Raw genomic sequence first — 27,214 nt, forward strand, 5'->3', positions numbered from 1 at the left:
TGTGGCTGACAGCGTTTCAAAACCTGATGTAACCAGTAATACACTTTTCTAGAGATTAGGAAAGTGGGAAACATTAAAGTGTTAACAGCAGATCTAAGGCAAAAATACATTCAAGGAAAATGTTATTGGAGGGGGAGGGAGGGAAAGTAAATAATTTGTTATCTTTATTATATTATCTCACTGAGATAACCAGAGAGGTTGTGCATTAGAATATTTCCTTTGGCTTGAAGAAACTGAGTCAAAATAAAGAAAATCAATAAACAGAAAAATAGCAAGTTGCTAGGATGAGACAGTCTTTTCTGTGTAGTTCTGAAAGAGATTTATACAAAGTGTTTGAAGTACAAATGATGACCTTAAGGTTAAGTTAGCCTTTCTACAGAAGTAGTGCAAGGTGATGAACCTGTCAAAAGACTTCCATGATGAGCAATGGGCCAATTTCCAGTTATAAAATTGGTAGAGATTATTATTAAAAAAAAAAAAAAAAAAAAGGAGCTAAGAGAGCTAAGAGATGCATTGTTCAACATGCTGAAGAAAAATCAATATAATTTTTGAAGAAGAATGTGAAAATTTTTGGTAAGTGTTAGAGATCAACAAGCATTGAATGAAGTTATAAAGAGTTGATACCGTGCCATTGAAGTTTTAACATGTTTAGCAGAGTTCCATGAAGAAAGGTTATCTTTTGAGGGAAAAGTAACATAATGCGTTAGGATAATGCATGGTTACAAGGTAAGAATTGAAAGTTGTTCATGTGATGGCAGTTTTATATTACTTAGAAAAAAAAATACAATAAAGGAAGGCTATCAGAAAGATCTCATACATACTTCTGTTGGGAATTGTGCTATCCAGTACAACTTCATATAAAATTTAGAAGATAAAGTTCACATTATCACAAAATTATATTGCACAATCATATCTAGAGTCAAATGTACAAAGGTTCATCCTCAATATTATGTGACTTACAGAGTACAATATACATAAATTTCACTTTTGTTAAGTGCAGACTAAATTCTCATAGAGGAAATAAGTACAGATGCCATGTATAGGCATGTGATGATAGACAATTAGATTTTGACTGTGGAATGAGTAAGGTTGGAAGGGACCACTGTGGGTCATCTGGTCTGACCTCCCTGGTCAAGAAGGGTAATCCCAGAGCATATGGCACAGGATTGTGTCCAGGAGGTTATGGAATAACCATCTGGAGGGGAGACTCTGGGCAATCTGTTCTGGTGCATGATCACCAGCACAGTACAGAAGTTTTCCTTGTAGTCAGGGGAACTTCCTGTGCATCAGTTTCTGCCTGCTGCCTCTTGTCCTATTAAATGGCACCACTGAGAAGAGCCTGGCTCCACCCTCTTGATACCTTCCCTTCAGATAGCTCTAGACATTAATGAAGTTCCATCTTAGTCATCTCTTCTTGAAGTTGAATAGTTCCAGATCCCTCAGCCTGACCTTGTAAGAGAGATGCTCTAGTGCAAAATAAATTACCTCAAAGTCATTATGACTAGTCTTTTGTAGGCAGTGAAATTCTATCAAGATTATATTTAAGGATTTTTTTTCTCAGAGAGCATCTTTGCCCATGAGATATACTTTGATGAGCCAGTGTTAACAAAATAACAAATAAATATAACATGAAAGGCATTTGTTTCTTGCCTTCAGATATAGGATAGTTTATAGAAAACTTTAAATTTTATTACAAGGAAATAAAACAGATTCCCAAGAAATGCAATTAAAAATACTTTTAAACAGCTGAATACAACTTCCGTAAATCTATCTTTTTGATAATGAGAAATAGATCTGTACATTATGCTGTCTTTAGCTTGGTGATTTGAAATGTAGTAAATAAGATTCTCTGGGTTGCTGATCACTAGAGAATCCCAGCAATACATGTGAAGGTCTTCCAGACACAAAAACCAGTAACTTTGTTTTGTTTTTCTTTTTGTCTTATGGCATCCCTAGGGATTGAGATGTTCCTCAGTTAACATAATTCAGGACTACTAAAAATCTTAGCAAAAAAATAGCTGCTATGATTCCTCTTGTTTTTTTTTTGTTTTATTTTGTTTCTTTGTTTTGTTTGTTTGTTTTGGCGTATCAGTTAAATACTTGGTTTTAAGAGAATTAACAAATATCCTTGTCATTAAATATTTAATTGTGGACTATTTAACTTCCATACACTTGTCCCAGGTATGTGTGAAGCCTGTTAACTAAAAATGTGCACAAACTATTATGTGGTTAACATATATTTTCTTGCATTTAAGTCTAGAAAGCAACTGGACTTAGAATGCTGTTTGCTGCTATGCAACTAAAAAGTATAGTTGCTATTCAGAACAAAATTATAATTACCTTTAATAAGTGTTTTTCTTAAAGTAATCAAAAATAAAAAATATTAGATTTTTCGTGGCACAAAAGGAAATATCCCTTTCTTATTTTAAAACAATTTCTAACCAGTACAAATAATTGGAAGTTTATCACATGAAACATACTGAATTAATTCCATTAGAAATTAGAAATGTCATTGTTGTAATCTCGCTTTACATATGATCAATCTTTCAAGAATTGGCAAGAGATACAGTATAATCAAAAAGTAGTTACACATAATAGAAGCTTTACCTCACCTAAGAAGTAACATCTCAAGATTTTAATGCTTCTGAAATTCTGTGCTCGATGCATGTTGATAAAAATGGCCATTCTTATTATATAAAACTATAAACTGTGCTTGAAATGTCTTCATATATATTGATATTCCAGATTCAAAACCAAGTAAAGACATTATTAGTAATGTCAGAGTAATGTAACTGGCTTTTACAGAAATGATATTTCTTTTGTATGTAGAATCACTTTCACCAGCTGTAGCAAAAGCAGTCTAGACAAGATTAGTGAGTTTTGTGGGTATTTCCACTCCTTTTTTTTTTTTTTTTTGACTGCTTACATATTTTAAATGCCAATTCTGCATTATTATTTTATTTTATACTTTATGTTAGTGTTTGTGCTCATAACTGTTCATTGACCTTTTATTCTGACTACTGTTTGTTTTACTATTAACAGTTCTTTCTTATCCTATTTTTCTTTCCCGTGGTTCAGGAGAAAGGTCCCTGTTCCTAAATTTCTGGGATTAATTAGTTATTTTTATTTGCTTCTAATCTAGCTGTGTTTGTAATTATGGATAGTGTATTGTTTTAATCTTTTTTTTTTCCTCCTTTCTCACTTTCTTTAGGAAGTTTGAAAAGTGGGGATTTCTATTTTAAAATTAATTTAAAATTTGTGTTGCAAACCTGAACAACAGTGATGGAAAAGAAAGCTGACTGAGACTGAGCAGATTATAATGGCAGATTAGTTAATTTATCATTAACTCTCAGATTTTAAATTTAAAATTGCACCTATTAACTGTTACTGCAGTTATCTTTTAAACTGCTGATGTGCACATACACTCATAATATTGAAAATCACTTTGAAAAAAAATAATCATTGATTGAAAACCTTAAGTTTCATTCTAGTATTGTAATAATATTCTCAGATGATTCAAGAAAAATCTTATTCTTTGTACCAGCTGTGATTCAGTACTAGTGCTTAAAAACTCATTTGGGTGAGGGAACATTCTTGATACATGCAGAGAGGCAGCATACAACAACAAGGGGTTTTGATGGGTAATACACTCATTACAACTTCCCTAGCCCTAAAATAGTGAGTGTCTTATTATTAAAACAGGACACAGGAGCTGATACCACTTATGAGCTCTCTAATATTAAATAGATTCCTTGTTGTGTGAAGTTCTAAATGAATTCATGAATTCAGTGAGTTCTAAAAAAGTTCATGATTTTAACTTTCATCATCAGATTTCGTAGGCTCTTCCTCTGCTTTATGAAAAAATAAATATCTTTTAGTATGTCCTCATCCACTAAGGTTATGAAACAAAAAAGATTCTGAGTGAGAACTCAACCTCATTGTCTGTCAAATGACTTAGAAGCTGTTATTATGCTTTTCATCACACACCACATCATTTCTTTAACCAAATAAGTAACGAAATTTAATTTAGGTTTGAAGGGTGCATGGCTGAATAAATAAATAGTATGAAGGCTATATGGCCTCCAAAAAAAAAGGAAAAATATGAAGTTTCTCATTGGAAGGAATGATTATTTCTTGTGAAGAGATATGTAAATACTTGCAGATCCTCCATTTTTGATTCATACTTTCTGATGCATCAATATCTTAATTCTGCTATTGTAGCTAAAACGTGCTAGGTTTGTTAATCCCTGATTTATTTTTACTTCTACACATCTGTCATGTAATGCTCCTTTCCTCTTGCTATCTAAATACACTTGAAAGACTCTGAAACGGTCTTCCTCAGAAGACTGCCAATTTTCTCTTCTTTTTTATTCATTTGTTATGTTGACAGGTAAATTGTTTTAAAATGGTTGTTCATTTTCTTTCAGAAGTTCCTTAAATATCATGTCAAGGCTTTGCTGCAGACGGTTGACTTGAAAAGCATGTTTAAACTTTTATTTAGCTTTTTTTTTCCATCTCTGTAAGCAATAACACTGGTATGCTCTTTCAAAGGAGTGAACCTGTGCCAAGGCACAGGCTGACTGCAAAGACCTATTCCACCTCCATTTATTACTAGTAGAGACTGTTTGACTGCAAAGACATTTATTCTAGCACGAAATATTTTAGGCAGCATTTTCTCTTATTTGATGGCTCCATTCTCAGAGCCTGCTACTTTAACTCCATTTTATTGACCAAGACAAAATAAAACATTACTTAAGTGAGAGTACACAACCTTATTAAGTAGGTGCTTCAGAAGTGAGACAGGGTCCTGGAATCGTATCACATGGTGTAGTGGTTTTATCATCTGGAGCCAGAGAACTCTGGTGCAATGAGAAGCATGGAAGAGTGGAGACGCCTCACCATCATCCAGCTTGCCTGGGAATACTGAGACAGAGAGAACTCATATCCCATTCCTTGCTCCGAGGGTAAGAAACATGAAAAACTTCTTCATGAGCTGCATGCAATCCCTTCAAAAATTAAGAAGAAAAACGTTAATGCATTAAACATCACCTAAGAGTCTAGAAGACTCTACCACATTGGAAATTAGTTTAATCTTCTACTTTCTGTTGAATTATTTTTCTTACAGAAAGCTTTTTCTTGAATTATTAGTAGAAAAATGAGGAATTAAGATTGATAATTGTCAACAATTAATCTATTTTAGATTCAAAATTTGCTGGTGCATCTGTTAAACAAAGTTTTAAAAAATCACATAACTTAAGACTAATTTGAATCCAAGTATATTTGATTTTTATTTAAAAGTTATTAATATATTAATATGTCTAATTTCCAGCTAATTTCATTTGTTTGGAAAAATATAGGAAAAAAATAAGGAAGTAATCCTTTTGCAAATTGATATATTGGCTATTTGAATAGCAGCCAATATTATGAAGGAGTTATCAGATATGAACACATTCTAAAGCAGAACAAAATGTAGGATTTTGACCTTCTCTCACATCTCAGTTTCTATTAGAAAATTCATTTCACACTTTCCTTATACTTGGCTAAAATGAGTACATTTAGTTACCTAATTTTAAGCAATGCATGATTTCAGTACTTAAGAAAACTCTATAGAAGTTTTTAAAATTGTATGCACCACAGTTCCTTAAGGAAAAAATTAATATAATTGAAATTTAATAACCATTAATCATTAAATTGAGAGCAAACTTTCTTTCTAAAGTTAGGCATTTTCCCCTGAATCTAAAAGTGTATCTCATACTCAGCCCTATAATATTTATTTTTAATACCTTCGGAAAAACATTTAGTTTTGTTTAAAAGATTTCAAGAAACAGAAACTGAATACACAAAGTCATTTGGATCTGGTTTTCATGGTTTTAAAGGAAAAATGTTATGAACTGTTCAATAAATTTACATAGAAACAATTTGATAGTGTGATTGGAATTTTATGTATTTAAATAAAATGCATGTATTAAATAACAACAAAAATTTATTTAAAATATGGAGGTACTTTCATCTTGAAATGTAACTCTTAAAATGTATCAGATTATGTTTCTCAACTACAAAGATTTTGAGCTCACTGATTTTCTTCTTAAAAGATGTATTTTATTGATTGTACATATTTTAGAAAACTTTATTTTTTTATAATTCAAGTTTATTATATCTTCTTTTTTTATTATTTCATTTTTATTTTGGTAGAATTGACTTTTAGGTGTTCTCTCATTTTGTACTTCTTTATTCATAACCTTTTTTTCTTTATGTGTCCTCTTCTAGAAAATATAAAATAGCCCATCACATTATGGGGTTCAGTTTGTGCATTTAGCATTGCTAGCACCAAGAAAATTGAATAAACCTTTTCTCATATTGTGGTCAATGAGTATGGATAGATACATCCCATTCTGACAGATATTTATATCTCTTGTTCTTCCAGGAATCACCCAAAACCTTAATAATTTCCCAAAAGTAGTTACGAGAATATCTAAAATTAATTTATTATACTAAAATTGCTGGCAGCTGTTTCTTGTCCTATCATTTATAGATGCAGAGAAATATTAGTTTCTATAATCTTTATCTCAATCTACCACATCTTCAAAAAGTGACCAGTCTGCCCATGTTCGCATTCTTCTATTTTGGAGACTAAATAAAACCTATTATTTAAAAACGTGCTTCTATATAATAATAGAACCATCTTCTCCTTTTTCTTTTCTTTTTTTTTTTTTTCAATGCCAAAAACTTGCTGTTGTATTCCTCCTGAGACCTTAATGCTCTCAAATGGAGCGGAAATATTACTCTCTCATTTCTTAAATCAATTTTGATTTCATAATTAAACTATGTTGTGAAGACTGAAGAGATGACAGTATGGGCATCTTCAATATTCTCTATTATATTTTTTTATTTGGTACTGTTTTCCTGACTTACAATGGTGCACTGTCTCTGTATCTGTATTTGTTGATGTCTTTTTATTTCTAATGTATTTCTGTATTTTCAAGTAATAACTAAAATATATATGTCTAGATCAGATTATCTTTCACACATTCATTGTATTGTCAAAACAGTTTTAGGTGCTTCATCACTTTCACATATCCAGACTGATACCCGCAATAAATATACCTTTAATTTGGAACTTCAGAATAAAATTCACTACCATTTTATATATGTTATAATTTCCTTTGCATTAATTTTTAAATTATTTGTATCTGAGAGGTGATATATCAGTCACTATACTTATTTCCTTGTTACCTATAAATTAGTGTTGACTTAACTACTAAAACAAATCATTGCAACTGAAAATCTCATAATTGGACTGCAAAGAATAAATAGAATTACATTGTATATTCAATCAGACTAAAAAAAGAGAAACCAGTGATTTAATATATGTACTAGTTTTGGCTGGTATAGGGTGACTTTTCTTCACAGTAACTAGTATGGTCTATGTTTTAGATTTGTGCTGTGTTGGTAATACAGGGATATTTTCGTTACTTTTGAGCGGTGTTTACAAGGAGTCAGGGTTGCTCCTCCTACCATCCCACCAGCAAACCCCCACCAAGCTGGGGGTGCACAAGAAGTTGGGAAGTGACACAGCTGGGATAGCTGATCCCAAATGACCAAAGGGATATTTCCATACTTTGTGGCATCATGTTCAACAATAATCTAGGAGGAAAGTTGGCCTAGGGCTGCTGATCAATAACTGGAAAGGTTTTGAGTGCTTGGTGGTGAGCAAGTGTTTTTCATCACTTTTCTTTCTTGGGCTGTATTTCTCTCTCATTGTTATCTTCCTTTTCATTATAATTCTCATTTTCACCTTTCAAATTCTCTACCTTCCCCACAATGGGAAAGGAGCAAGCAGGACTTTGTGGTGTTTAGTTGCTGGCTGGGGTTAAAACACAACAATATATTAAATTCTATAAACATACATCACGTTGCTAAATAATTATTTTTTTTAACCTCCTCATTTAGACCGATTAAATACTAGGTATCCTAGTCTGGATCTTTAAAAAGTGGCCTGTTAGATTAAAAATCAATATCCCATTACCAATTCTTCAAGACATGTTTTTACTCCTTTTGCAGAGTGTATACACTGTTATTCTTAATTTTTTATTGTATTTGTAGCTGTGTAATCAAATTTATCTGCATGACATAAAGCCATATTGTTCCATTCATTTTTAAGCAGTATTCCCCATTGATTCTACTGAGGACTGCTGCTTAAAAATGGATGGTGCAATATGGCACTTAAATCTGCAAATACAATTAAATTATATTAGATCTTAGCTGTAGGAGCTCTAAAGTCGTTGGTCTGAAAGCAGCAGTAGGAATTAAAAACTTCAAGATGCAGAAAAAAAATTCATAACAAAAATATTTTTTTTGAAGGATGAAGAGATTTGAGATTGATTCTCATACTTTTCCTGAAGTTTTGCCTTCTGTGTTCTTTCTTTTGGTTAAACTACAAAGGTGCAGTGGCAAACATGATCAATAAGCACATAACAGGGGCTTTTAACCCTCTATTGTTTTACTGGAGGTGCAGAAAATTTTACTTTATAGCACTAGTTAAGCATAAATTACAAGGATCTTTTGCTCTGCTGGGTGATTTTGCCTCTGGTTTTCATCTACATTTCTTTTACAACTAGTGAATGCTGAAATTTGATAAAAGGTTTCACTGATGATGGTAATGCATTTTATATTGCATTCTCCATTTACTAATGCATTGCCATGAAGGGGTAGAATTTAGTTCTTTGAAAAAGGTGCATGAATGCTAATGTCAGAGTGGGTAATCTTCCAGATAAAAAAGCTTACCAATTTAGATACAGAATGGGTAATATTTCATTGTTGTTGTGATAGGGCTTTTTCAAGGCTTGCAGGGGATGCTATTTTACAAGGCAAGGTACTATTAAAGTTCAGCACACAGAGGAATTTTTTGCCATTAATGCTAATAATGTTTCAAGGAAACAGTGAACAATGCATCAACATGCTGATTCTTATCACTTCTTACTAGTGCCAAGTCCCTTTTTCCCCTACTAGTGCTCCATTGCTGACCCTGGAAGGCAGGATAAGGACAGTATATTGGATAACATTTCTGGGAATAAACTAGAAGGAGCTAGAACATAAATAAATACATAAAGTGATACAGTATTTCAGTGTTTAAGCAAATATTATTAAAAATACTGAAATATTGTTGTAGAATTACATTAGAAAATATATTTTACCTCCTGAAGTCTTTTTTTTATTCTGGTTATTTGGTTTGTTTTATTCTGCAGGATGTTTTTCATTCCCAGAGGAATGGTTCTCATAATTTTTTGCCTTTGCTTTTCTGTTTGTTTGTTTTTGTTTGTTTTGATAGTTTGTATTTGTGGGTGTGATGGATTTGCTAGACTTTTTACTGTAGGTAGATTTTCAGTGCATAGCATAATAATTAGACAAGTTTATTTTCAGAACTTATAGTTTTTTACTTTTTTAGGAAACTAAATTAATCATTCCACTATAAAACTGAAGCAAAGGCAATGGGATCTACTCAGCTGCAATAAAAGTGAAAGTCAATGGCTAGCATGGTAGTAGTGGAACTTTTACATCTATCCAAAGAAGTTGATGCTAGGTGTTTTCCATGGGCAAAGGAATATTTTATTTTTGTATCAGGTTAAGATTATCAATTCACTGTAGATATGGTTTCATATTCATCTTTGATTTCTGAGCATTAATGATTAGTGATCATCAGAGTAGAATCGCCTCTTCTGCAAACTTCTAGATTTTAAAGTAAACATTTCCCAAAAGTTAAGGAAGGAAATATAGTCAGTGAAATCTATGAGTTTACCAAATTATCAAGCAAATGTCTTCCTTCCTACTAATACTTTCAGAAATATCTATCAGGGTAGTCTGGCTGCTATAAGAACTAATGATTTAGATTAAACATTTAGATTAAACATTTTCTAAGCTTGCAAAGGTTGACTGGGTGCTTACATCTTGAAGCAACTTTCATTTATACTAGTTGTTATTGAGACCCAGGAATTTGAATATTTGTGAAGGTAAAGAGCCATTATAGAAGCAGCTGGAAAATAAGGCAGTAAGGGAAAAGGTAAACTCAGAAGGGGCAGAGGGAAAAAGTCCTGAAGGAGAAGACCAAATGAGAAATTACTATGAAATACTCAATGAAGGTATTTTGTTCTTGCTGCATATTAAATTTTGCATATGTCAGAGTGCCAAAGAGTTCATGCCTTACTCCAACCTGTACTGAGCACATTGTGGCAAAGGCTGCAGACACCTCTTGTTGAGAGTCTTTGTACCTGAAAGATCCCTGCTCGAAATCCTGGTTCCAGACTTGCACTTCATCTCTTCTCTTATGTGAACAGCTCTGTGCCAGATCCTCTTGTGTGAATGGATATATGCCCACTATAAATCCAGTGCAGATGTATGTTTCTTTCATGGAATTCAGTGCATGAGGAAAACATTTAGATGTTTCAATGTGTCATATAGACATTTTAATTATTATCAACTGTAAAAGAAATGGTATTGTCTTCACCTTTTAGAGTCTCTTAAGTTATTTTAACCAGACTTCAGTATTAATGAGAACTCTCAGATTTTTAAAGGTGCAAGATCTTGTTTTGTCCAGGGTTTTTTTGTTTGGTTTTGTTTGGCTTGGGTTTTGTGGGTTTTTTTGGTGTTTGGTTTGTTGGTGTGTTTTTGTTTGTTTTTTTTTTTTTTTTTTAATTTGTAAAAATTGTTGGGTTTAATCCCTGTTAGAGATCTATATGCATGTCAATATGCATGCATGTCAATGAAATTATTTTTATGGTTTTTTTTATACCATCTGTGATAATACCACCTTTCCAGTATCATGAAATATTTTGTCTAGAAAGGAAAATATTTTTTGTTCTAGTTTAAGCATACTAGTAGTTTTGTAAAAACCTCTTTTACAATTAAAAAGATATCTTTATAAATGCATAGTTTGTAAGAATAAGAAAGAATCAGAGTATAAAAAAATCATTTATTTTTCTTTACAGGTAAAGGTCCACTATATTTTGAGGACTAAATATATATCTATTAACTTTAAGTATTGTTTTTGTTTGACATCTTCAAGTTTCATTCAAGGTGGAATTCTGTCCCTTTTTGTTTTAATGGCCTTGACTTTAGTGGAATCATAGTTTTACCTTAAATTTACACATTATTTATATCTGCTGATTAGGAAAGGATAATAGTGATATGACTGCTGGACCAATGTTACTGGTCTTTGTTGCAGTGGCTGATTTATGCAACTTACAAACAGTAAGGAAATGGAGTTAGAGATAAGTAATAAGCTGTTCTGACAGTCTTATTTCACTTATTCTAATACTTTTGTTGATTATATTTTTCCATATTCTCTTCTGTTTCATCCAAAATCTGGAATAGAAAATCTTGAGTACTTAGAAGCTAGTACTGATTTCATCGAAACTATTTGCCACATTCAAGTAGTGAAGATTTTCTACTTTTGTTTTTCCAGTAACTCAAGGCAAATACATCTCTGAGGATCAGCCAAGTTTCTTACTACTTTTTAGTAAAAAGTCCAATAGTTCCATTATCTAAACATGCTTTCAAAGGAAAGCATGAATTTCTTATATGGCGATGGACTGGGGAAAGATGCTAAAATGATTCTTTTAGCCACAGAACAGTATTCTGTGTACATATGAAAGTCTTAGTGCTCACTCCATGTCTCAGAGTGTGCCTATCCATGGTATTGAGCGCTACCAAGACTGTGTCCTGCTCTGGGCCCTGACTGATTTGCTTAACTCAAATATATATATCACATCTATCCACACTTGTGCAAGCAAAAGTTGAGACCCTTCTATTGACATATTTCAAATACTATGACTTTCACACTAGCCCATTAAATCATTTTCAAATTGTGTATGCAGACTGGAGCGATAGATACCATCTGCTCCTGTTTCAGGTACAGTCTGTCAAACTCTGCAGCTGCACCATACTGAAAGGAATCCATGTTAATGAAAATTGCAGAAATCCATTCTCAAAGTGATGGGGCCTTGAGTTGCTACATTTTGAAGATGTATTCTTTTCATGGTATACTCCACCAAACATTTTATGTGATTTAAGTAGTTTCAAAACACATGATATGTAGATAGATTAAAAAATATCTTGTATTTAGTATGCCAAGTAATGAGATAAAACCTTCTGCAATAATAGTAAGTAAACCATTTTTTCTTATTTAATATAATGCACAACATATTAAAGTTTTGAGAGAATATAGCAAAAAAACCCAGATGTGTTTAGCAAATAAAACATTGAGTACTAATTAATTTATAAATTCACATCTCAACAGAAAATAAATTTGTTACATAGATAAGTTAACATTAAGCTCATTAAAAAATGTTTTATAGTCCAAAACAGTTAGAAAGAATATTCCAAAGATACGCCACAGTCTTGAAAATAAACTCCTAAATCACTAGGTGTGTGTGAGAAGCAGGTCATAGACATAGGAAAACACTAACACTGAATAATCATCCTGACATCTCATGAAGAAAAAGAAGAAATAACACTGTTTCTGCCTTGACAGTTTTGAATAATGACAAATATTAAGTTTTGTTGTAAACCTTAGAAAAATACATTATTGTGGTTAATAGCATTGTTATTTATCTGCCATTTTATCGAGTATTATAGCTGTTAATGGTAGAATAAACATGATGTTTTTGTGATAAAAGAAAGTGTGTGCTCATAACTTTATATATATAAAGTTATAAGTAATTGAGATATAAATAAGTGGTACATCATGGTCAGTCAGAAATCCTGACTTTCTTATTTCAGTAGTTGTAGACATTATTTTGAATTATGAGTCTATTGGCATGAGTAAGAATTTACCAGTGTGCAGAAGGGCTGCATAATCTATGCTTTTATTATAACATAAAGCATCATATGAATGAATAATGGTTTTGTATGCTGTAAATAATAGCATACTGTGTATAAAGCCCATAATTTATTTATTAAGATGGTTGATAAATAGTAAAGAAAAAAAATTGATCTGGAAAACTTCAGAGTGCCATCAATTCTTTTTTGATATATGAGAAAGTTGCACATTCTCAGTATGTCACAGGATGCAAAAATTTAATCCAGTGCAGACATGTAATAAAATTTCCTGCAACACCATATACCAACACACAGCAAATCATTTTAAACTGATTTTTTTTCTATATATAATACTACATTATTAAAAACTCATTATCTTCACTTTCCAGCACCCTGTGGAAGCCGGTCAACAGGCTCTGAAGGGACTGTATTATCACCAAACTACCCCAAGAATTATAGTGTTGGTCACAACTGTGTTTACTCTATCACTGTTCCTAAGGAATTTGGTAAGTAGATCTGGTCTCCTGCCTATCTTTTTGTTGCTGGGATACATTCTGGATAATTTCTATGATTGCTTTTACATGAAAAATATTAATGAGAAAAACCTGTTTTAAACTGATACTTCTGTTAACACTTTTATCATTTTTATAGTACACTATTTTCTCAAAATGCTTGTATTTATCATTATCTTTTGGATTTGTCTTTAGTGACAAATGAGATTAGAGTAGCATGTGTCTGCCTGGTTTTTGCAGGTTCCCAGATCCTCCATCAAAAGTTTACTCCCATAGTAACATTTTCTTCTGCTGAATAGATGACTAGACAGGGCTTATACAGCACTGTTGTATCTCTCTGGATTTATGAATTATTTTATCTCACTTTATTATGAAACAATACCTAGAATAACAGTTAATGGTTGTTCACTTTGTTCTTGGTAAGCAGTATGCCACATACGGAATATCATTTGTTCTTTAAATACCAGTGCTCCAGATTTATGCTTGGATAAGCAGGTCTTTATTCTGACCCACAGCTCACATTTCAGTTTGTCAAATAACAGGCACCTGGGGATGGGTATTTATTACCTTCCTTTGTGTTGATTCTACAAACATTTTAACCAACTTAAAGACAGTGCTACAACTGCTGTGGGTCCATCTGCCATACTCATGATATCTGAACTCCCTTAATATCCAATTAATTTTTTCCTATGTATAGCATAGAGGTGTGTAGGCTACCACAAAATAAATAAATTTTTAAAAGTACTGTCTCCTGAGTCATGGCAATCTATCCTTTTTCCTCTAGAATATTAAGAAAAAAATAAACCCATTTTGTACAATTCTTGATTTATTTCTAGCTGTTAGAAGCATGTGCTTCTAATATAACTAATTTGTTTTAGATAAACTGGAAAGTTTATGTTCTCCCACTTCCATCAAATCTGATACTTATTTTATGAAACAGATGTCAACATGTAAAGAGTTAAAATTACTCCACTAGAGGATTCAAAATGTTAACATTTTGTACTTCATATCTTTGACATTCTGGAATGAAATGTAATTCTCAATGAAATGTATTTCTGGAAATGTGATATCCAGAAGTTAGGCCAGACTTCCAAAAAAACCCACAGTGAAATGGGGGAAAATCTCACTTCTCTGTATAGTTATTTGGAATAATTCAATAAATACTCATGTTCTTTACTCATCAAGCACGTTAATAACGGTAGTAAGGAATTCTATTTGACCATTTCACAGTGTTTAGACAAAAACCCACAAACAAACAAACAAAAAAACCCCACCAAAACAAAAAACCAAAATCACTTAACCCTAACATACAAGGATTCAGTGACGTATTCAGAAATATGATTATGATAGACTATCTGTCCTATCTTGGGACAGACCTTTACTCTTTTTCTTGTATTTAAACAGTGTATTTTGACAATTGCAAAAATACTTACCAGTCAAAAATGAGAATGACATGATGCATTGAAACAAGTAGCAAAAGAAATATTTCCATTTTAGGTGCTCTTTTTCCAATGATACTCCTACAGTAATCAGAAGCAGTATTCCTTGCACCCAAAGGCTCAAATTTTAAAATACAAATCTGTCTTTGAATTATAGAGTGGTGTAGGGGTTAATACTTCTTTTGACCTATGATCTTTCTCTAATCTATCATCACTAAAATTATTCCAGTAACAAACATTGAGAAAGTTAAAATCATTTTGGCAATTGATTTAAATGGAGGTTTTTTGCATTCAATATAATTATTTGTCTCAGTCTGAAATTTTAAAATTTGTGTAATGAACATATTTTATCTAATAGCTTTTATCTCTAGCTCATCACAATACATTCAAGTTCAGCTGCAAAGAAGGATAGCCGTGAAATTTTAATGCTGAACTCTTACAGATCAATTTTAGGAAGTAATTACCTGTAACTCTGTTATTGTGAGTCCTGATAGAAGACATTGCATTAGTAAAAGAGTTTTCACTTGCAATTCTTGATATGTAGGGTTCCCTCACTGACAAGATGGTCACCAAAAATGCTGACACCAGGTATCATCTTCAACTCAATTGCTAGTATACATCACAAGGTGTAGGTTTTTCAGAGATTATTTGCAACAAGAAAAAGTCAAAACAAGTCTTTTGAGAATGAAGGGGTACTCTAGTAAAGCTGCTGACAAAAGATAAAGTAATTTTCCTAAAGAAAACAGCAAAAAATCTTCCATAATCTTCTCTATGGTTCCAACCTCCAGTGTGAAACATAGCAATCAAATATTTGTTGAATGGAAGCTCTTCAGGAACTATTTTGGCATCCAACACAGTATATAAGATCTTATAACAAAGAACAGTTTGGGGAAAAATAAAAAAAGCTAAAACCAGGTCGATATAGAAAAAAAATCACAAACAATGGAATAGCATATTTAGTGTGTAGAAGGTAACTCATTGGCCTGGATTAGTTTTTGATGGAGTGAAAAGAAAAGCTATTTCATCTGCAGCTTCTCAGGTTCTCAAGTCAAAAATTCTGTGGAAAAGTCATTTCAGTGTGGACTTTTTTTCCAGTGTTTCATTATTCTGTCATGCAGAATCACAGTTGCAATATTTCATAGCATGACAGGTTTAAGCTACAAGATAAATGACTCACAAAGGCACACAGTGTGCCACAGGAAAAATCTTTTGTAAACATGGAAGACTCATCTTCTTTGACACGCTCCCACTGATATTTTAAAGTGGTGTAATGATCATTAATTGTTCAACACTGAAATCCAGCAGTGGTTACAAATAAAATGCAGATGATTGAGATTTTTTTTCCCAGATGCACATAAACTAATTTGTACTCTCTGTTTTGCATAATGGTGTCATCTGTACTTCTATTTAGATTAATATTTTTAACAGTTAAATAAATTTTATATCAGCTTGCTTCTTTCTGTTAGAGCGAAAAGGTAGATTGAACATACACAGTAAGGTATATAAGTTTGGCTTTGAGATATGCTATAAGAAAATTACGTATCAATTCTCAGCTGCCATCAAAACTTATAAAATTTAAATTAGAACTTGCTTTTCCTACCAAGCAGCTAGAAGAATTGTATATAATTGGGAAAATGTCTAGTTTCCATGGAAACATTTAGTTTACATTTACAGCAAAATATAATATTAAAAAATTGCAAGAATTTCATTGCATGACATTTTAGGGCAAGGTTACTTAGAATTTTGCTAATGAAGGTAGATCCAGTTTGCTTACTGTAAACATGGAAATTAAAATCCACTATTCTCTTCAGGTCCTGAATAACCAGCTTTCATAGAAAGCTTTCTATCACACTTATGCTATTTTCAGTTTTTGCTTGTGTCTTCTCTTGAGTTTCTAGGAGATACCCCTGAATTATTGCACATAGACAACAGAGAGAAGAAGTAGAGTCAAACAGCAGAACTTCTGGATTATTATTAATAATATCGTTGAAAGAGTAATTTTTTGCCAATACTTGAAGGTCAACATACAGATTTTATTCTACCAGTGAAGACACACATAGAGCAAACAATGGTGTCAACATGTGTTTTCTGTTAGATAGCTCACTGCATCTAGAATTGTTAGACAGCTTAACAGTCGTGTCACAGAAGAGTTATTTCAGTACTGTTTGATTTGATTTCAAATTCAGTTTACATTTGGAAAGAAAAAGACAGGCAAGGACAGATTGCAAGTATCAGAATGTGCCAAATAACAACCTCACATCAAGAGAAAATTAGAAACAAATTGTACTTACGATAATACTTAGCTGCATTACAGTAAAACATTTGCTTTAATAGCTTGAATCCATCATCACTGCTGTGCACATCTTAATTTTATTTAAGAAATGGGGCAGACGTGTATGGACTGATATTTTTTTTTAAATATGGAGGATTTAACTCTGCATCTTAAATTAAAATGGATGGAAATGCCTGGCTGAATATCTAGCTTCAATATTTTTAAACACTAAGCAATTATTGAACTAAGCAATAATTTGCTGAAGGGGAGTTAGAAATGATAGAGTATGATCTAAAATATCAAAATACTACCACAGGCAGGACTCTGATTCTATTTCCCACCCTCTTTTTATACAAGCAACCACTTCAAAGTGGTTCACTTCAGTGAGACTACATTGTTCAAACAATGATTACTTGTCAGCAAGATGGAGTGAAACCACAAAGACTGCTCCAAATACTTGTATGTTCAACTGTATAAAGATTCAAGGCATTAATTTTAGGAGAAAGAGATGACAGTGATCCAGCTTGTACCATGTATTTTATAAAAAGTAAGTCAGCTGACCTTTCCTTTCCAAATGACTTCCATACAAAATGACTTGCAAGAAAAGTGACCATTTATTTATTTCCACATTTTTATTTTATTTTAGGTAACCATAAAACTGTTTTTTAAGACAAAATCTATATTTTGTGTATTTGGTCACCAAAATTTTGCATAAAGACAGAAAAACTGACTCTATCACAGGCCACTTCTAACAAAAATTGAAAATATTTTAAAAACATGAATTAATGAAGAAAGTTAATGAAATTCGATTTAGTTGACCATGAAAACTAGTTCTATTAGAAGTACTGGAGTTTCTGATTTGTTTTCTCAGTTTTCTAAAGCATACAGTGAACATCATGCAATACTAGGGATGCACATATACAAATATTTATTATTAACAATAGAAATAAATACCTACTCTATAAGTAATACCAGTAGTTGATAAAAAGTTCACACCCTTTTTCCTTTTTTTAACTATATTTACATATAACATACATTTAACTATATATTTACATATAACATACATTTAACTATATTTACATACTGTCATTTTTCCTAGCAACATTCTGTTCTGCAAGATTTTCAAAGGATCTTGTACTAGAATGATGCTTAGTAGATTCTTAAAACTGAACTTCAAGAGCTCAGCATTAAAAAGTTTATGAAAGTCTCTTTCTGTAATTTTCTCTAGTCAGCTAACTAAGCTTCAGTCAAAAGTACACAAACTGGGAGTTTTATCTAAGACAGACTTTAGAAATCCTGGCCAGAACTAAGACATCGTTATGAAAAGAATATCAGGCAGACACAGAACTAGTTTTCATCCCAGAGACAGTAAGCTCAAGAAAGGTAATATTTAATCGTAATATTTAATTACAATTGATGAAGTAATTATTTAAAAATTATCTATTATCAGTATGGAAAGGAAACATTCACAACATTCGTGTAAATGCTTCTTTATGCTAATTTAACTTATCATGAGAATATGGTTTTGAATTGAAAATTCTTTGAGTGGATGTGACTGTGGCAGGTACATGTCTTTTCATTTGACTCTTTTGTGAATTCAGATTTGAGAGGTAATGAATAACACTGAAGAGGCATAAGGACAGAGTCAGGTTGCTTTGAGCCAGAGAAATATGTAGGTTGTATGCATTGTGCTAGAAACAAATAATGCACCCTCCTACCACAATAGAAATTAAATATTCTCAGTGTGCATTGAATATGAATATGAATTTGTTTCCCATTATTATTTTGATTAAATATGAAAAATAAACTACTTTTCTGATATATACAATGCATACAATTAACCATAAAAAAGTACAGTTCATTTCTCCCTTAAAGAAAGAAGATTGTATAGCTATATAACAAATATACTAAAAATGGGTATAATCTGGCTCATTGTGTTGTGTGCAGTTTAGCAAGAAAAGAATGTACATGTGGTGACCCAGAAACAGAAAACTTAGAAGTCTGTCTTCTGCATATTAAATGGTCATGAAAATCCAAATGAAAAAAACCATCATCCGTAAGTGTATGTTCTGGACCTTTGGAGTCAGATGCAGTGACAGGATTTGTATTCTAATCTGTATAATCCAAGTGGGGATGATCTAAATATATGAACATTTTCTTGAAGTACTGCCCTTAAACACTGCTGAATTATGTGCATATAAATTTTAGACTTGCATGCAAAGCAAATAGGTGTGTATGTATGTCACTGAATCCTTTGCTGGAATACATTTGCTCTTGATTTAGTAAGATATCTAACTGTGGAAGTTGGATACCTAGTCTATGCCATTCATATCCTTGCTCTAATCAACAAAGAGAAATACATATTTCCATGGTGTGATTCATCCCATCTAAAACATCTATCTACAATTTTTTGGAAGAAGATAATTTCTTTGTAATGCAAAAGAAACAGCAAGCCTTATTTTATCATATTCATTCTGGCAGCTATCATGGGTTAAATGAATTAGAGAACACTGCTGCAAATGTAATCTACATCCGTCCTTTAATTATGTTACACACACATAACTTCATGATCTTATCTTGTGAATATGTGGTAAAGCTGACAATTTCAGATACGTTTCAGTGACCAGCATTTAGTGGCTTGAACTTGGATGATTCAAATTCAAGCTTTATTTATGATTCCTCACTCTCAAATGTTTTAAACCCAACACTGGGCATGAAGAAAATCTCTGTCGTATTATTAAGTGTATATTAGACAATAATCCCTGCTTCTTTAAGTGTTGTTGGATCACATCCTTAAGAAGAATTTCAGATGATGGACTGCATTAGATTAGTTACTCTACAGGAAAAGGAAGCCATGGTCTATAGCTTGTCTATAGAATGAATTTCTAGTGAATTTATATTGCCACCTAGAAAAGGAAAATGAAAGGCAGGATTAGTTATATGCTAGAAAACGTTTTTGGTGGTTTTGCAGGGGAGTTTAGTGAGTATTAAGTATTCTCTTCTCCAGAATATATAATAAATGTGCTTGAAAATGCTATTTAAAATATAAATATTTTCAGAATTTGGTGTAAAATTAGTTATAATGCAAGAATTTAAGTTATATACAAGCAATGAAATTATTTTCTCATTGATGTAAGAATTTCTTCCTTTGAAGAATGTTTTACAAGTTTTAACAAGGTTGTGCTAAATATTTTTATTTGCCATTGTATTTCAAACACAGAGCAATAATAGCAACTACTTAATCCAGATATGAATAGGCTAGTAGCAAAATATTGTATACCGAACATACCTAGTAGGTAGTGAATATATTTTTTATCAGACTGCTAAATACACAGGAATTATTGTCCTACAGGTTTTCCAGAAAATAGCTGAAGCTTGCAGTCTAAGATTTTTTTGAAGAATAGAGATGAGCATTAGTTGTATAACTATTAACTTCTAGTTTGTTTCTCTGGTTCAAGGCCAAGTTTATGTCATTTGGATGCTGACTGTATAATCTACAGAAGGACGAGAAGGTCATTTCACATCATTTTCCATTTAACTATGAATCTCCCAGGTTTCTGAGAGGAAGGACTAGCAGGTTTTATATACTCAAAGTCACAGCTGGGTAGTATTTCATTCATTGGTTCAGTGCTTAACATGCCTGCCAAGCGAGCAGATGCCAATAAAAAAGTCACCATAGGGTGACATTTAAAGAAAATCAAACTATTCAGTGTATTTTTGAAACAAAATGTAAAGAGATTTACTATTTTAGTTGCTTGATATGATTTGAAATCACTTTTCAAGTGCTGTTTTTAGGTTTTTTTCAGAAAAAATGATTAGTTTTGGCTCAAATATTAGTGATGTGTTTGAATATAATAATGACCAATTTAATACAGACTGCTAAATAGCTTAAGCTACTGAGTTTGACTATAAACATATGGCACCAGTATAGCTGTCTTTTTAATCACTTAAATTCTAAGTAGAATGATAAGACCACATCTATGGTCTTCAAAGAAATTCATAGTTTTACAATAAGTAATTAGTAATTGTTACAATTACTGCAATTATTGCAATAAGTAATAAGTAAAATAATTTTACTATAAGAGTTTTGATAGATGAAAGATTTCTAAAGTTTTGTTGTGTGGTTTGGTGGGGTTTTTTTTTGCTATTCTGAGGGGTGTGATTCCAGCTGCTTCAAATATTAAATTATCAAACCTTGTTCACAGAAAAGTCTGTTATTATAATAGGTGAAATTAGTCTAGGTTCCTGATTTCAAATAATAGAGGAAAGACTACATTACAATTGTTGCTTACATGCCTTTCAGTACATGTTACTGACCCGAGGAGGAGATTGAGTGGTGGCATATTTTCTGAACAATTCTGGGTTTCTGTTATTTTCACTTCTTAGGGGAAGATTAAAGAACAAATTTAGCAGGAGAGTACCAAAAGCTTGAATCACTATTTATTAGGTTGTTTTAACATAAAGTTATGTTAATAACGAAGGTGTCATTTTTACCCTTAATCTCTGTATGAGTGAAAAAGCTACTTTCTCACTCTTCAAGCCCAGCCAGCTGGGGGGACCAGGCCTTTCTTTCTCTTGGGGTTTGTGGGTTTTTTGCCATGTTCTCCCTCTGCTCCCCTGCATTTTCCCATTTTGTAGCTCCAAAAATCAATAGGAGAGTCATCCTAACAGAACAACTGCAGAAGTGCCGACTCCCTGATGCATAAGTTTCACTGGCTGGCAGCAACAGACAGAGAAACCTGCGCAGGAAATCCATGAGAAGTCATTGTGACCATTGCAAAGTATTCAGATATATTTCAGGGAAGAAAAGGAGCTCATAAGGATCAGACTAGGATCAAGGAACTGCAGAAAATCCTTTTAAAAACATCTTCTTATAAAATGGTTCATTATTAGGCCTTGTTCACTTAGTTATCATACATACTTCTCACTTTTCCTCTTTGTTATTTTCCTTTGGATATAAGCCTTTGCTCTCTCTCAAGTAAGCTTACCTGTATTGACTCAAATATTTGTGTTCACCACTGAGTACATAGATACAATCTGCCAAGATTCAGGTTTATCTTGATTCTTCAAGATTCTGATTTATCTTGAGGTTTTTTTGTTTAGAAAACAAATAAAAAAGGTCTTTGCAATACTCACTATACTTTGCTTTGTGTTTCTTCAGTTTGCACTCCTGATTACAGAACTGGGTGATGATTCCACACACTTAAATCAGAATCTCTGAGCACTCTGTTTCACTGGAAAAAGGGGTTGTTTGAGGTTTTTTAAGCCATTTTCTATTTGTATCAAATTTTTATTTATAGTAATTTAAAAAGAAATTTTCTAGTTAAACTTGGAATAGAGCTAAATTGCATCTACTCTGATAAAATGAGTAAAGTTCAGGAAAATAGGATTAAATTCTCTAAGGGAAAAAAAAATCTTTGTGTTTTGTGAAGTCATTAAAAGACTTCACTTTTAATATGGCTTGTTTGTGAGAGGAAATGGCTTTGATTTGCCACTTAGAAAAGATATTGAATATCTGTTTTGGAGGGCTCTGTGGAAACCAGTGAAAGGTGACTGTCCTATTGTATCTGATAGGTTGCACTTAGGGTTTGTCAGTCAGACAGGAGATTGGAAGGGGACCATATAATTTGATGACTACAAAGGATGAATAGCATCATTCCTTCCATAGAAGGAATAGGAAGAACAGTAAAGATAGTGTGTATACATATGTATGGGTAGATATAGAGATATGTTGTGAAAGGGTAAAGCCTTCTTGAAAGCAATGCTCAGCTAATGGGACTCGCCCAGCTCTGATTATATGAGAAGAAAAAGGCAAACACAAACTTCGTTATTGACATGGGGTGAGACCCACCCAAGAGCACTGCTGTGATAAGGCATCTGTACAATATCTGTCCAGCTTTTGTAAATATGTTTAGGATTGTGTCATTGAGTGATGTGGTTCTCTTTTGTGACTGTCACACCTGAAATTCCACTCTAATAGTGTACATATTAACTGTAACATTGAATGCACTACTCTGCTTCTTGCTTTAATACCCGAGGTCTGCACAGACCTGTCATTTTAATATATATATGCTGATCAAAACCCACTTGCATTGTTTACAAGCTATCATAGTCAATCAGAAATAAGTTTCTAAAAAATCTGTGTTTTGTGAGGTTTCTCATGATTGAATCACCAAGTCAAACATTTATTTCTCCAAGCCACTGGAGAAATTGTCTACACTTTCAACAGCAACATCAAGAGAATATAAAATCCTCAGCATATGAACATACACTGTTAAGAGTTATTAAAAATATTGAGGTTTTATACTTTTTTATACAGAGAGTAAATGTCATAAGATTATGTTGGTGGTCATTTTGTATAACTGCTGCTCATCAATGTCTAGTAATGTACAGGAAACAGTTCTTGAAGAAAAAGATCAAGTCTTCATTTTGTATGTCATGTCCAAGTAAATATTTAATTTTAAATTTATTTTTAAGATCAAAGTTCACAGTTAAAGCCTTAAATAAATTTAATATACCTCCAACATAAGCAAGCATATTTTTATTTACAATCTTATGCTACTGGTCCATATTTCTCTTTTTTTCATAGAAACACTGAATCATTTAGTTTGGAAAAGACTCTTAACAGCACTGAGTCAAACCATTAACTTAACACTGCCAAGTCCACTACTAGACCATATTCTTAAGTGCCACATCTGCACCTCTTCTAAATACCTCCAGAAATGGCTATTCCACCACTTCCCTGGACAGCCTGTTTCAATGCTTAACAACCCTTTTAGTGAAGAAATTATTCCTAATGTTCAATCTAAACCTCCCCTGGCACAGCTTAAGGTCATTACCTCTTGTCCTGTCAGCTGTTGACCAACACTCCCAGGTCCTTTTCTGCTGGGCAGCTTTCCAGTATTTCTTCCCAAGCCTGCAGCACTGCCTGGGGTTGTTGTGACTCATGCACAGGACCTGGCACTTCGCATTAACGAATCTCATACAACTGGCCTTGAACCATCGATCCAGTCTGCCCAGATTGCTCTGTAGAGCCTTCCTACTTTACCCTACTGGCTACCAATGGGATTTAACTACCTTCACCACCACTCTCCATGCCCCGTCATCCAGCTGGTTCCTACCCGTGAACACTGCATCTGTCCAGTTTGCCAGCAGCCAGACTCTCCAGGAGAATGCTGTAGGAAACTGTGTGGCTTTACTAAAGGCCAGGTAGACAACATACACAGGCTTTCCCTCATCAATAAGCATGTCAGATTGGTCAAGCAGAAGCTACCTTTCATGAACCTGTGCTGGCTGGGCCTGATTGTCTTACACATTTCACATGATGGCACTCAAAATGATCTGCTTTATAACCTTCCCTGACACCAAGGCTAGACTGACAGACTTGTTATTCCCTGGATCCTTCTTCCAGCATTCCTTGTAGGTGGGCATCACATTGACTAACCTCTAATCAGCCAGGACCACTGGTAAAGGGTTGAAAGTTCCTCTTAGGTGAGTTTAAATCACCCTGCTGATCAGACAGAATTAATACCTTAATGTGGAAGAGGACCACAAGTGTCTTGTATTACTGTAGTATGACTTTTCTTTTCTTTGTTTCTCTTTCCTATTTTCTTTTGCGGTAATGGTCTTTCACTTGCAAAGCTCTTTTCTCAAAGATAGTCTCATAGTTTCTACAGGTACTTAACTTTTCTGTTCAGGCTTATTTATTAATTTAGTCATTGTTAAAATGAAAATATCATTAGCATTGCTAATAACTCCAAGTCTGTGCTTTAAAATGTGTGATAAATCAATTTTCTTGCAATTTCAATGTCCATGCCTGAAGTTTCCATCGCAGCTGTCACTATGTCATGCATATATCACAGATATACATTATTAAGATTATCAGATGTTTTGTATGCTACCAGTTGGACTTTTGAAAGCTCAAAATACTACTTTTGATTTGGTTTGATATCTTTTTTGAGGGGCAGGGGGGAGGGAAATATGTAATTGTAACCTAACATTGTGTCATAATGTTAGTAAGATTTTCAATTTGATTTCTCTGTTAGTTTCATTTCCTCTCAGACTGCCCAAAGCCATATCTCTGAAGTCTCAGCTCATGCTAAGATTTAGCATCTTTCTGTTGTATCCAAAAAGAATAAAATTTCTTTAATGTCATGGGTGAAGGAGTTATCTCAGTTTTTATCGTTTATTGATTTTAATGGTAGTTTAAAAGATCAGACTCTGAACTGAAATAGGAAGTGCACTTTACACTTACTTGGTGTGATGGTAGTACTGAATCTCAAGGGTGCAAGTCACCTAAGTTTGGTTCAAAGATGAAAAAGTATTATGAATTTTAATACTAGGTATATGTTCTCGCACTGAAGTTTGTGGTAAAATCATCAGCTGAAAGATAAGGTGTTTGAATATGTTGACTATAGATGACCATTTCCATTAGACACTCAGGATTATAAACCATTATCACTCATACCACTTTGATAAATGCAATAACATAGTAACGATGAATTAAAAGAGAATAATTAATTTCTACAACTTGGAATATTATTAAAATTATTTGTAATAACATTTATTAATTAAAATAATGAAAATAATGTAATTTCAATAATAAAAACCTCAATAATGACATTTTTGTAATTTCAATAATGAAGACCTCACTAATAACATTCTCATCATATTTAGAATGAATTTTCCATCACTTCTGTGTTGTTACTCTGCTAAAATGAAGTGACAAGCTGATTTTTATTTAAGATTTACTTTCTCCACAAATAAAAACGTTTCTTATTTCGCTCTTGCAACCTTCCCTATATTTAGAGTTAACATTTCAGTTATAAAATCAGGCAGACTTGCAACACGTTTTTTGCCAGACTCATAACTCTGAGTGGTTACATAGAGATCATATTGGTGAAGTCCTGTTTCTCCAGTTTACTGCTATCAAATGGCTGGAATATTTTCACTTTTTCCTTTCTCAGGTTTTCTTTCTATACCTTTTGATAATTTTGATAATGAAGGACTTTTTCCTTGTTTTTAATATTCCACTGGGAGTTCTTTGCAGTTTGTCTACTAATGAAAAGAAAAAAATAATTACTCAAGTAATAATTTCATCCATGTGATTCCATAAACTGAAGTGATAATTTGTTTCAGATGAATGAACAGGTTAATCATCTGATCTAAACAATAACATTTACTGGAAGGATGATAAAAGATAATTATTATACACAGAAAGCTGTTGTACTTTTAATTAGTAGTTCTAAATTAGCTGTGAGGTGATTGAAGAAACAGAGCTTTTTCAAAGTGACTTTGTCATTAAATCTAGAACTCTTAATACATAATAACAAGATGACTTGAATTAAACCTGACATCTTTGTAAGATTTTTTTTCTTATTTATGGATTAATGTTGTTCTATTATTGTATTTTTCTTGTTCTTCTTACTATTACTATTATTACACCAGAGTTTAAATTGTTTATTCCTTCTATTATGTGTATTAATTAAGAGGTTAGTGTCCCTGTGGTCCCTACATAAGCATTAGGAGAGACTTAACTACAAATTTATTAGCAGAAGACCAGCCTTCAAATTTGTGTACCTTATTTAAATACCTCATTATCTCATTTCATGTTCCCTTACATTTTTTTGTTAGAATTTTCTTTAGTTAAAAAATCAATTTTTGCCAGAAATATAATGAAGAAGTTTGTAGAATACAACTAATTTTAACCTCATGTTATTTGCGTCTTTATTTATAATAGTTTTATGAATGATTTTGGGATATAAAGTCACAAGAGACGCCTGTAAAAATAATTTTTCTTGGTCTCTTACCTCTTTGTATATTCCTTCTGTCTGAGTCTACCACACTTTTCCTCAACCATATTATTATCAATTCCTATTATAATTTAATAGCAATTAAAAAATAAATAGGTATCAGAAACAAATAAAATAAAGTTAACAAAAAACTTTATGGCATTAATGTTAATTGTTGATCACAGTTTAGCTAACAGACAAATTAGAGAATGGCTTTCTTTGACCAAATATCATGTGGAAGCAGTCCTAGTCTAAATGAAGAAGTGACTCCCTTGATGCATCAATTGCTGTTTATGAAGGTGTCTGAAGACTTCGGCAGTGTTGGTAAATCCATTCCACTATTTTTGTGTGTGTGATTGCCCCACTTCCATCAGTAATTCTGAGTCT

At 32.7% G+C, this 27,214-nt stretch overlaps 1 protein-coding gene across 6 annotated transcripts in view; it reads left to right on the forward strand.

Moving 5' to 3' along the window:
• The window catches only part of CSMD3 (CUB and Sushi multiple domains 3), a 605,611-nt gene that overhangs the window by 447,221 nt on the left and 131,176 nt on the right, over positions 1–27,214 (forward strand). For all 6 annotated transcript variants that reach the window (XM_050305446.1, XM_050305454.1, XM_050305462.1 and 3 more), the window contains one exon: positions 13,203–13,319. In XM_050305446.1, the coding sequence (XP_050161403.1) occupies positions 13,203–13,319 (117 nt within the window). The remainder of the gene's footprint in view (positions 1–13,202; positions 13,320–27,214) is intronic.

Source organism: Myiozetetes cayanensis, unplaced genomic scaffold, assembly GCF_022539395.1.
Source record: "Myiozetetes cayanensis isolate MyiCay16 unplaced genomic scaffold, myiCay2020 scf1, whole genome shotgun sequence".
Taxonomy (NCBI): Eukaryota; Metazoa; Chordata; class Aves; order Passeriformes; family Tyrannidae; genus Myiozetetes; species Myiozetetes cayanensis.